At 37.7% G+C, this 12894-nt stretch overlaps 1 protein-coding gene across 1 annotated transcript in view; it reads right to left on the reverse strand.

Moving 5' to 3' along the window:
• Positions 1-12246, reverse strand: part of A2M (alpha-2-macroglobulin) — a 72280-nt gene extending 60034 nt beyond the window's left edge. Inside the window, exon 1 of the mRNA XM_055570176.1 lies at positions 12089-12246. Within this exon, the coding sequence (XP_055426151.1) occupies positions 12089-12174 (86 nt within the window). The 5' untranslated portion in view covers positions 12175-12246. The remainder of the gene's footprint in view (positions 1-12088) is intronic.
• Between the last annotated feature and the right edge of the window lie 648 nt (positions 12247-12894).

Consider the following 12894-nt stretch of genomic DNA (forward strand, 5'->3'; position numbering starts at 1 on the left):
GGTGCTGTGTGCTGTGTGTGGGGGGAATCCAGAATCATGAGTGTCTCTACCATGACCGGAGCTGTTGGGTCATGGATGCTGCCACTGTGTGTGTGTGTCAAAGGTGGAGTTACAGGTACCTCTGTGGCTGGAGAGAGAGGATCTCGGGTCCTGCTGCCATGCTGTTCAGTTCCCTGTGGCCACGGGTGCGTCTGCACCCAGAAGGTCAGTGTCATGTGCACTTCTCTTGATGCTACCAGCTTGTGTGGGGCTGCAGGCTCAGCCACCAAGTCTGGTGATCCAGAATCGCAGGCACGGCTTCCAGTGTTCTCCTGGCTTTGCCTCCTCTACGTGCCCCAGCCCACCCACCTTTAACGTACAGATGTGTGAAATCCTCTGATGTCCTGGTGTATTGGACGGAGGCACCTTTGCTTGTTGCAAATGTTTTCCTGGTGGTAGACTGAAGGGGAGTGATAAAGAGAGCATCTCAACCACCATGATGCTGATGTCACACCAAAAAGATTATTCTTGCAGTGGTGGGAGACAATGGTGCTTCAGATTAGGATTTAGAAGGAGATAGGGAGAGCATATTTAGCTAAGTGATGATAATGCCATTGCCAAGACAGTTCATACGTGAGGAGAGGAAAAGAGAGGAGGCAGCAAGAGTTTGACATGGTTGTAAGACATCCAGGTAGAGGTGTCCAGAAGGCATGTACATCTTCAGATGGGATATCCCAGGGTGGTGCTGTGTTCTTATTATAACCCTGTCAGGTAGCACATGGTTAAGTTTCTTTCATTTGGGGCAATGTTCGACCCAATCACTTGATTAAGGTGTTATGTGCCATACTTCTTGTCTGTGAGCTTATGTTTTGCCTTGTAACTAATATTTTATGGGGATACTATCAGGCTGTATAAATGTCCTGCTGTGTGCTTAGTTGCTCAGTCATGTCCGACTCTTTGCCACCTGCCTACCTACTTCTCAGGGACAGAGAAGCCTGGCAGGCTATAGTCCATTGGGTCACCAATAGTTGGACACAACTGAGCGACTAACACACACATACCTACTTCTCATCAAAATTTCAATGTGTTTGTTTCTGCCAGTATAGTCATGTTTTCCTCTTTTGTATAATGGGTTATAATCTATTATTTCATTATTTATTTTGATGCTCAAATAGTCTCAGATTTGGCTAGTAAAAATCCATTTAAGCTGACTCCTGGGTCCTATTGGCATGTCCTCAATTAATCTTGGGCAACTACTTATCTTCTGACCCAAGACATTTCAAGCTCATCTTATAATTTTCCTTTACTATGTTTTTTTTTTTTTTCCTTTTAGCGAATGACATTAGAAATCAAGAATTGGGATGTAGGTATGCCCTTTATTTTTAGGGTGTCCCTACTCCTAGACTTTCTTAGCAAAAGAGCTATGGAGTTATGCATTCTTAAACATACATACACATGTAGATAAATTGATACATACTCTGTTAGGCTTCTGATGCCCCACACGTAGACTAACCCTCCATAAGGACACCCACCTCATCTTGCTCCAACTCTAATATCACAGGAGTGATATTTATTCTTTCTCAATCCGTGTAATTTTAATTTCCTTTTATTGTCTTATTGCATTAGCCAGAACTTCTAATATGCTATTGAGCCAGGCTACTTTCTTTGTGAACATTCTTTTCATCCTTTTAGGAGCTGTACACCGTACTATCTACTATCTTAACTCTCTTCAACTCAGTGTGACATCTGTCTTACCTATCTCTATCTAGTGGTGTTGGGCTGACTTATTCAGAAAACAATGGAAGAGTTAGAGACATGATTTTCATTGGCCAATCCAATACTTCTTTAGTAGTTTGCTACATTTTTCAAATTTACTTTAGGAACCAGTGCTGCTTATAAGATAAACACAATTAAGGAAAAATAAACAGACAAGTCTAGACAGATAAATAGGATTATCTTGCTAAAATGCTATTTATTCTGTGAGGATAAATTCCTTCAGGGGTGGCTTAATTAGTATTATATCTAGTTAAAATAAATAGATAGGTCTGTTTGTAGCTTTTCTTCTCATTTTCTTGATAGAGTCTTTCACAGAGCAGATTTTTAATCATAATGAAGTTTAGCTTATCAATTATTTCTTTCATGGATAATGCCTTTGCTTTGTATCAAAAAAGGTCATCAATATAACTAATGTCACCTAGATTTTCTCCTGTGTTGTCTTCTAGGGTTTTGAAGTTTTGTATTTTACATTTAGGTCTATGATGCATTTTGAATTAATTTTCTTTGAAAAGTGTGTAGATTTCTTCATTTTCTTTTTTTTTTTTTTTTTTTGCATGTGGATGTCCAGTTGTTCTAGCATCATATGTATTTCTTTTGTTAAGTTTATACCTAATTACTTCATTTTGGTGGGGTTGTTAATGTAAATGGTATTGTGCTTTTAAATTCTAAATTTTACTTGTTCATTTCTGGTGTATAGGAAAGCAATCAATTTTTTATATTAACTTTGTATCCTGCAACCTTATTATTACTGCTGTATGTAGTGATCTGAAAGAAATAACAACAAAAAAATTCCCATGACTAATATCACAGGAGTGATATTTAGTCTTTCTCCATCTGTGTAATTTTAATTTCCTTTTATTGTCTTTTTGCATTAGTTAGAACTTCTAATATGATATTGGAAAGAAGTGATAAGAGGGAATATACTTCCTTTGTTCCTCTTAGTGGGAAAATTTTAGTTTTGCACCAGTAAGTGTGATATAAGTTGTAAGTTTCTAGTAAATTTTTTTTTTTTTAATCATGTTGAGGAAGTTCTCCTCTGTTTCTGTTTTGCTGAGTGGTTTTGTTTTTTAGGGCTTCCCTGATAGCTCAGTTGGTAAAGAATCTGCCTGCAATGCAGGAGACCCTGGTTTGATTCCTGGGTCAGGAAGATCTGGAGAAGAGATAGGCTACCCACTCCAGTATTCTTGGGCTTCCCTTGTGTCTCAGCTGGTAAAGAGTCTGCCTGCAATGCGGGAGACATGGGTTCAATCCTTGGGTGGGGAAGATCCCCTGGAGAAGGGAAAGGCTGCCCATTCCAGTATTCTAGTCTAGAGAATTCCATGGACAGTCCATGGGGTAGCAAAGAGTCGGACACAACTGAGCGACTTTCACTTTTGTTTTTTTATCACGAATGGGTGTTGGATTTTATTAACTGCTTTTTTCTGTATCTACTGATACCATGTAATATCAATTTCTTCTTTAGCCTATTGATGTAATGGGTTACATTAATTGATTTTCAAATATTTAACCAGATTTGCATAACTGCGATAAATCCCACTTGGTTATTGTGTATAATTCTTTTATACACTGTTGGATATGATCTACTATTTTTTTTTAAGATTTTTGCACTTATGCCCATGAGAAATATTGTTCTGTAGTTTTATTTTATTGTATTGCCTTGGTACAGTTTTAGTATTATGTTAATCCTGGGCTTATAAATTGAGTTAGAAAATATTTTCTTGTCTATCTTTTGAAAGAGACTGAAGAGAATTGGTATAACTCTTTCCTTAGATGCTTGATAAATTCATCAGTGAACCTATCTGGGCCTGATGGTTTCTGTTTTGCAAGATTATTAATTATTGATTCAATATCTTTAATAGATATAGGTCAGTTTGAATTGTCTATTTCTCCTTGTAGGAGTTTTGGGAAAAGTGGCCTTTCAAGAAGTTAGTCCATTTCATTTGGATTATTAAATTTGTGGGCAAGGCATTGTTCATAGTATTCCTTTGTTATCCTTTTACTGTCCTTATAATCCAGCAGTTCCATTCTTGAGTATTTATCCATTGAAAACAAAACCACTAATTTGAAAAGATATATGCTCCCCTATGTTCATTGCAGCATTATATACAATAGCTAAGATATGGAAGCAACCCAAGTGTCCATTGACAGGTGATTGGATAAAGAAAATGTGACATACAAATACAAAGGAATATTACTCAGCCACAATAAAGAATGAAATATTACTATTTAAAACAACATGGATGGACCTGGAGGATATTATGCTAAGTGGAATGTGTCAGACAGAGAAAGACAAATGCCATATAATTTCACTTACATGTGGAATTTAAAAAAAGAGAGAAGTGAACAAACATAAGAAAACTGAAACAAATTCATTGATACAGAGAGCAAACAAGTGGTTGCTAGGGGAGGGGAGTAGGGGGAATTAGCAAGTGTGGGAGATTAAGAGGCACAAACTTATAGTGAGAAAAGAAATGAGTCTTGTGGATGAAATGTACAACATTTATGGGGAATATAGTCAATAATATTGTAATAGTTTTTTATGGTGACAGATGGCAAGTAGACTTATTGTGGTGATCATTTTGTATAGAAATATCAAATCACCGTGTTGTGTGTCTGGAACTAACATAGCATTGTAGGTCAATTGCACTTCAATCAAAAAAAGAAATATAACATTGCTTTACTTTCTTTGTGCATGTGTGCTAAGTTGCTTCAGTTGTGTTTGACCCTTTGCTACCCTGCAGATCCTACCCTACCAGGCTTCTCTGTCTGGGATTCTCCTGGCAAGAATACTGGAGTGGGTTGCCGTGCCCTCCTCCAGGGGATTTTCCTGACCCAGGGATCGAACCTGTGTCTCTTAAGTCTCCTACATTGGCAGGCAGGCTCTTTACCACTAGTGCCATTTGGGAATTGAATTAAATCTGACTCTACTTTCATTCTTCTAAAATTCTTAGTGAGACTTAATCTTCATTTTTATTAGAGCCTTCCCCACACTGGGGTTTGTAAAACAAAATATTTGGGAAGCTGCTTTTGTCTTTGCGTGAAACTGGTTACTCCTCATATGACCATGCCATTGTCCAGCCCTTCAGCCATTTTGAAGCCTGGCTACTTGGCTGCTTCTATGCTCTATCTGGACACGGGAATATTTCCTGAGACTGGGAGCTCTGTGGTCCAGAATGTGCCTCACACAGCTACTTAGCTCAGAGGTCCTGTCTGTTACCCTGAGTGCAATGATGGAGGTGACCCAGTGCCCACTCTCCTGGGTCCCATAAGCTCCACTCACATCCTGGTTTTGATTTCTTTCTGCCAGTGGGGCTTCTCTCTCTCTCTTTTATAAAAAAGCCTTTTGATTTTGTATTGGGATATAGCCGATTAACAATGCTGTGATAGTTTCAGGTGAACAGCAAAGGGACTCAGTCACACATATACATATATCCATTCTCCTGCAAACTCCCTTCCAATCCTGGCTGCAGTGGGGCTTCGCTTTAACGTCTCTGCAAAAGACTTCTTTTTCTTCTTCCTCAGGAGCACCTCGAGTGATTTGCCCAAGTGCCAGGGCTTTTGCATAGTATCTTTAAGCAATCTCTGCTTCTAACCTTGAAAATTCTTAAGAAGAAAGGCCACAAGGACCTGGCTAAACTTTGTAATAGGGAAGGGAAAAAAAAATACCATAGGATAAGAATCAGCACAGATTACAATCTTTTCAAATCCTTTTCAGTCGTGAAACCAAAATAGTCTTTAACATTTTAGTAAATTATTCTTCCACATTAAGAAGGGAAAAATGCTGGGAAAACAGAGGTGTTTTGCTTACTTTGGGGAAAAAAATGTAAACTTGTATAGTTTCAGTTAAGATTTATCCATGTAACTGTTTGGGGGGAAAAAGAAAAAAAAAAGATAAAGGAAAGGGGAAAAGCAGGCTGATCTTGTTATTATTTGAGAAATTCCTGTTTTCATATATATAGTTCCATAACCTCATATTATTGAATAAAAATTAATGTAGAGGCTTCTGCAGATCTGTGTGGTTTTCTTATACAATAGTAATAAAATGACCCTTCTTCCAATTTCTTCTTTGGTTCTTGTTTGGAAGTGCTGTTACTGTCCCACACACATATCTTTCCTGCTTCTGCAAGCAAACATATGGTTCTGGAAATCTGGAATTTTAATCCCACGACTCAGTAAAGAGCACTAGTATTGAAACCTAACTGTTCCGCCCCACCACCCCTGCCCCCACCACCTGGGGAGTAGTGATATGTTGGGAGAATGTGACTATCTTTGCTTCCTGTTTCTACCATTTCTACCATTCCTTATGAAAAAATACATGAGCAATATTTCACCTTATGAGAAAGGGATCAAAATGCATAGTAATAAGTGGTATTAAACACATCATTTGAGGAAAAAGACCAGAACACAGCTTCTTCACTCTTTGGAAAATATGAAGACGAAATTTAAAAAGTGGACTGGATTAGGGAGAGAATTCTTAGACTTCTAACTGCGCTGCCCTCCTACCCTGTCTCTTGTTGGCCTCTGTATTCTCTATGATTGAGAAATCCCTTGTTTCGAACAAAATTCTTTCTAACATTCTAATTCAGATCTTTTGGATCATTTTCAGAGATTTCTTTCACGTTTCCCATTGTGAAATTCTGTGTTTTGTGATTATGGTCTACAATAAGGCTAAGGAGAAGTTTCTCATGCTGCTTCTGGCTTTTTCTCTGGAACAGTTTAGAAAAAAAATGAGATGTGTAGAAACATCTCTGAGATGTTCAAAATACCATGCAAATATAAAATTATATCAATATTTTATTTTCCTACCAAAAAAGAAAGAGAAAAAGAAGACCCCACATAAAAATAAAAAATGAATGGACAAAATTCCTTCACAAGTATATTGTGTAGGTTAAGAATTCTCTGACCAAAAGGACTGCAATGGAAACAAAACTGAGTTTCTGAATCAAGTGAAACTTCTATCCTTTCCTTTGCTTAATGGGTCATTTAAAGGATGCTGAAAACAGAGATGGGCTTCCCCCGTGGCTCAGCGGTAAAAAATCCACCTGCAATGTAGGAGCCACAGGAGACTCGGGTTCGATCCCTGGGTCAGGAAGATCCCCTGGAGGAGGGCATGGCAAACCACTCTAGTATTCTTGCCTGAAGAATCCCACGGACAGAGGAGCCTGGTGGGCTACAGTCCAAAGGATCGCAAAGAGTCAGACACAACTGAAGTGATTTAGCATGCATGCACGAAAATAGAAACCCACAGTAGGGCTGAAAAGGAGACACAACCAGCTCAGGTTGATAGATGATTCTTGCAAATTAAATGCAATTAACGAGGAATTATACATACATAAGGATGAAACAGCAGGGGGCGTGGCAGCCCAGAACACTGAGATGTAGATATTGAAGCCATTATTTTGGAGGGAAATAGATTCTAATCATGGTTTTCCCTTTCTGGTGCCCAGCTCCCATTCTGAAGCTATCCAGGAGTCCACCAACAGTTGCCTCTTTAGAAGAAAATATCTCTTATCTACAAAATCCCAATGGATTTAGGAGATCTGTGTCAGGAACTTGGGTCAAAGAGCAAAACTTCAAATAAAAGATGCTCTAAGTACTCTTATCACTTAGGAAATTCCAAGGGGATTTTTAGGAGTGCTATGTCAGGAACCAGGGGCAGACAGATAGACACATAGGCAGACAGACACACATATATAAAATGTCACCTATCTCAATGGTTTTTTTAAATGTGAATTTTAGAATCAGCATCTCTGATCCTAATGGTTTTTGAGCTAAGATTACATAAAATGTAAATAAATTTAGGGAGTATTGACATTTGACATTTTCATGATGCTGACTTTTAACCTATCCAAAAATATAGGATGCTTTATTAAACAACATTTGTTCAAGTCCTTTTTTTGTGTTCTTCATTACTATTTAAATTTTTTTCTTATATATATTTTAAACATTTCTTTCACATTTATTCCTGGGTATCATGAGAAAAATCAAACCCAAAATAAAAATCAAAGTACAGAATTAATGTACTTTGGGATAAAAATAAAGTCAAAGTTTTGACTGTAGCATCCAACATTAAGGTTCAGAACTAAATAAAGTTATACCTAGCGGTTACTTTTGGATAGAAAAAAAAAAAATGATTTCTGAGAAATTTAAGGGTATTCCTCTCTGACTGTATTTGCTAGGCAACAGGAATTCTAATAATCTAGTTCATAGGAGCCTTGTAGGTGACCTAAGGAAGAGATGTGCCTTTTGGAGAGGTTTGTGGGTATTGGTTTTGTCTCACGGAATAAATCTCATTAAAACTAATATGAAACCATGACATTTAAAAGAATTGTACTAACAGAAGCACTTCCAGATGGGACTACAAAGGACAGAGATGGTTCAAAGGGAAAAGGAGATTTCAGAGCCCTCAAACATCTACAGACTAGAAGAAGACTGAGAGCATATCTCAGCTGAAAACATGCTTTTTCTCATGGGAAATAAAGGATGAATTAGAGTGTAGAGTGGATTCCAGAGTCACAGAGAACCACTCTGAGGAAGCAAGACTGAACCCTAATCAGAGAACTGGTGACAACTGCCTGGTCAGATTTCAGAGTGGCTATGCACCATGAACTGGAGTGGCCTCCCGTGCTCTACCTTTTTGAATAGAAGTATCTGTCACAGTTGTCCTGGGATTGTCCCCAGAGTGGTGGTAGATAACTAACATTTCCGTTTAGTTCACAGATCTTCAGAATGAGAACTACACTAAAGGAACTGAAATTGAGCAGATGACCCCAAGGAGTTTCATCTATAGCTGGACCTAATTTAGATGCTAGATTTCAAGCCTGAGGCTGATGTCATCATATGACAAGACATCAAGTGTTGGAGGGGAACATGGATGAGTGTTTTTTTTTTTTTTAACATGGAAGCAAGATGCAAATCAGTGGGGGGCTTATAGAAGATTATGAAAGCTTAGTGGTTAGAGATTGTCCCTTAATAAACCATGCCTTTCAGTATTCTCAGGCTTATGTGGTTCCCTCTCCTTGCCCTATGCCTTGCTTTTGAAAAAGGGTAGTGATGGAAGTGGTACTATGTGACTTCCAAAGCTATGTACAAGAGGCTCTTCAGGTTCTGCCCCATTCCCTAGAATGCTTATGTTAATACATGGGACACAGTCTCTTGGAATCCCGCTCCAAATCCTGAGCCATTTGGAGAGGACATGTGTCAACACTCTGGGCAGCATTTCTAGATGAGCCACCAGGTGATGGCCAGCACGAACTGCATGCCATCTGAGGAGCTATCTTGGATACCCAGTCCAGTTGAATCTTCAGAGGACCAAAGCCCTAGCCAACATCTGACTTCAACTGCAAGAGAGAACCAAAGCAAATAATGCCCTGTTGGGTGAACCTGGTCAAACCATAAAACCATGAGAGAAAAATGATAAAGTATTGTTTTAATTCATTACACTCTAGGTAGATAACTGGAACACATAACAACATAGCACACATACCCACACACACATGATTTGTAGCAGAGACTGGCTAGTTCTGCACTGAGTTTCTTTTCTTTTCCTCCTGAATACACAGAAAGACTGTCTCATCATGCAACTGAGTTCTGGCTAATGGAGCATAAGTAAATGTCATGTATGTCGTATCCAGGTTTGCTGTATTAAAACTTCCTGTGGGCACCTTTATATCACTGTTTGATGGATAAGTATTTGGAAGTGATACACATGAAAATGACAAAGTTAGGTTATTGTGCTTTGTCATTGAGTTTTATGGTTTACTGTTTTAGCAGCTAATGTAAAATCAACTAAATACCCAGCTGTAACAAATTGGCAGTATTTTATTTTGCATTTTGCTTCTATGTCCATACATGAAATTGATATTTAATTTTCTTTTTTGTGTGATTCTTATAATATTAAGCTTAAAATAATTTATATAGGTATTCTTTTTCTGCTCTCTAAATATTGTTTTTAGGATTGGGATTATCATTTCCTTGAAAGTGTGATGAAATTTTTCTGTAAAATATTGTTATGCTGTCTTTTGTAAGTGAAGGATTATTTTTTACTCCTAATTCACTTTCATTTCTGGTTTATTCAATTTTTCAAAATATTCTGTCCTCAGTTTTGATAATTTGTATAATTTTTGTTCTTCTCAGTTCAGTTCAGTTCAGTAGTTCAGTCGTGACCGACTCTTTGCGACCCCATGAATCGCAGCACGCCAGGCCTCCATGTCCATCACCAACTCCCGGAGTTCACCCAGACTCACGTCCATCGAGTCGGTGATGCCATCCAGCCATCTCATCCTCTGTCGTCCCTTCTCCTCCTGCCCCCAATCCCTCCCAGCATCAGAGTCTTTTCCAATGAGTCAACTCTTCGCATGAGGTGGCCAAAGTACTGGAGTTTCAGCTTTAGTATCATTCCTTCCAAAGAACACCCAGGGCTGATCTCCTTCAGAATGGACTGGTTGGATCTCCTTGCAGTACAAGGGACTCTCAACATTATATTTTTCATTGAGGCTTTCAAAATTTACCATTTATATGTTTTATTAATCTTTAGAATACAGACTTTTGTTTTCTTGATTCTATCATTTTGTTGACTTTCATTTTATTAACTTCTGTTCTTCACAATTCACTGTCAACACTCTTTATATATTGCTTTCCCCCCCATTTTTCTAGCTCATTTCATTCATATAACAATCTTTCTTAATTTTTTAATTCATATAATGTTTAGGTTTTATAAAATGTACTTCCATGTGTACTAGATATTTAAACAAATAAATCAGGTATTTTGAAAATGTTTTAATTCTTGTTCAGTTCTAAATGTTTTGTAACTTTCATTGTTACTTCCTTTTAATTTTAAAGTTTTTATGATGGAGCATTTCAAACATACATAAAATTAAACAAAATAATAAATGAATCCAAATATATCCACAATATTATTATTTTTATAATATGTTTTTAATAGGCTTTTATCCTGCTCTCCTGACATATGTTCCACTCAGAAAAATAGTAGTCTTTAAAAGTAGTGGTAGTAGTAATAATCTTTAAAAGCATCATTTGAACAGAAATGCTAAAGTTACCCTCAAAAATAACCCTAATGATTGGTTACCAGTCACCCATGACCACATTGAAAATCTTTCTGGTTTGTACTTTATCTGCAAGGCATCTTTTATATGTAATGTGAGAAATCACCAATCCTGTGTAAATTTTAATCCAGAATATTTTTTGTAAATATATAAAACTCTCCATGTATATATGTACACATATTATCTGTTTATCTAACTGTTCTAAATATACTAAAAGTCTATATCCACAATATTGTATTTATATAATGAACTACTAGACTCTCAATATCCAGTTCTAACATCCAAGGACATCTACGTGCACTCTTGGCTTAGCTATATCATATCCACATTCCATCTACATTCACCTCTTAACCACCTCACCTTTCCCATTATCATTTTGAAGCAAAACTCCAAAATATTTCAACATATATTTCCAGAAGGAAAGGATTATTTTTAAACTAAAACATGCTACATTATGGTACATAAACATTTAACAAAAATTTTTAATATCATCCATATTTAAATATTCAGCCAGTGCAAATTTATAATTCCTTATTAAAATGTCATGTTTTTTTATTGGAGTAAATTGCTCTACAGTGTTGTATTAGTGTTTGTTGTACAACAGCATGAATCAGCCAAATGTGTACATATAACCCTTCCTTCTTGAGCCTCCCTCCCACGCCCCCATCCCACCCCTCCAGGTCATCACAGATGTCATTATGTTTTAAAAGATGTCTTTGAAATCATTATCAAAATTAGGCCTATACATTGTGATTGATTAATTGATTGATATGCCTTTTAAATCTTTCTAATTTTATAGGTGGTCTCTGCTTCTGATTCTGAGACAATTTACTTGTTGGAGAAATCAAATTGTCAGTTTTCCAAGGTATGAATTGTGCAAATTATATGCCTGTGATATAATTTAACATGTTCCTTACCTTCTGTGTACATATAATCTGCAATATGAGTTTAATTACTCCCAACTGTACATTTTAAATATTTTTATAGTCCATACCTTTCACCTGAAAGAATGATTCTGTGAGGGTGGGGTCTGAGGTTTGTCATGCTTCCTAATGACTACTTATTGTGTTTATGACTATTATTGACCCCATGAAAAACATGACTTCAAGAATATAGAATAAGTGAAAGAAAAAATATATTACTTTCTTATAATTTTAAGGTATCTTAAGGAATGAAAGGGTAGCAATAACTAGGAAAGGCAAAGCAAAGATATAAGGGAGAGACTGAAATAAAAAAACATTATTGAAGAGATGTTGGGTGAGACTTACGGTTCCACAGAATTTGAGGTGCTGGTAGCAAACCGAATGACAAGAAGTAGCAGGAGACATGAGTGAAGAAGTCTGCCTTCCCCCATAGTGAGGGACAAACCGCAGGCACCGTGTCGTGCCCAGCTCCTGCCCTCAGCCTGGTCCTTGAGACCTTTCAAATTTAGCAGACTTTATATGCTATTTGCAAACAAGCTCCACCTAGTGCTTCCAAATGGAGTTCATGGTTGGACACAGATTCCCTGAAAGGGTTGATGCTCTCAGCGATTGCTTCATTAGTCTCAAGGCTAAACTCTGTCTGACAGGCTCTGAGTCATTTCCAGACAATAAAAATTTATGTTCCAGGGAGAATTAACCTTCTTTAACTTTGACAGCAAAGCTCCGGAGGAGGAACTTTCAACCCAGCCTTCTTCAACTCCTTCAAAATTCTTGCAAGTAGGTGTCAAAGAAAGCTACCTTTGAGGGTCAAGGGATGTGTCATTATGCCAGTAACTCATTCAATGACTTTAGGGGGACTTCTTGACAGAGGATTGAGTAAGCAGCTCTGGAGAAAGTAATTCAAAAGAAATGCTTGTGCTTAACTAAAATTGCAGGTGTTCTCCCCATCTTCTCCATCCCCCTCACTTCATCACGACCCACCCATCTACCACTCTCTTCTAGCCTTCCTCAAGCTGCAGCCAAGCCCTGTTCCCAACATACTTCCCTTGTATCACTAACACTGTGGATCCACCCCACCCTCAACATTTTTCTGCAGACTTGCTAGGGCTGGGCAGTAGACACAGTTCACACAGGACACCTCTTGATCACCT

Source organism: Bubalus kerabau, chromosome 1 (assembly GCF_029407905.1).
Source record: "Bubalus kerabau isolate K-KA32 ecotype Philippines breed swamp buffalo chromosome 1, PCC_UOA_SB_1v2, whole genome shotgun sequence".
Taxonomy (NCBI): domain Eukaryota; kingdom Metazoa; phylum Chordata; class Mammalia; order Artiodactyla; family Bovidae; genus Bubalus; species Bubalus kerabau.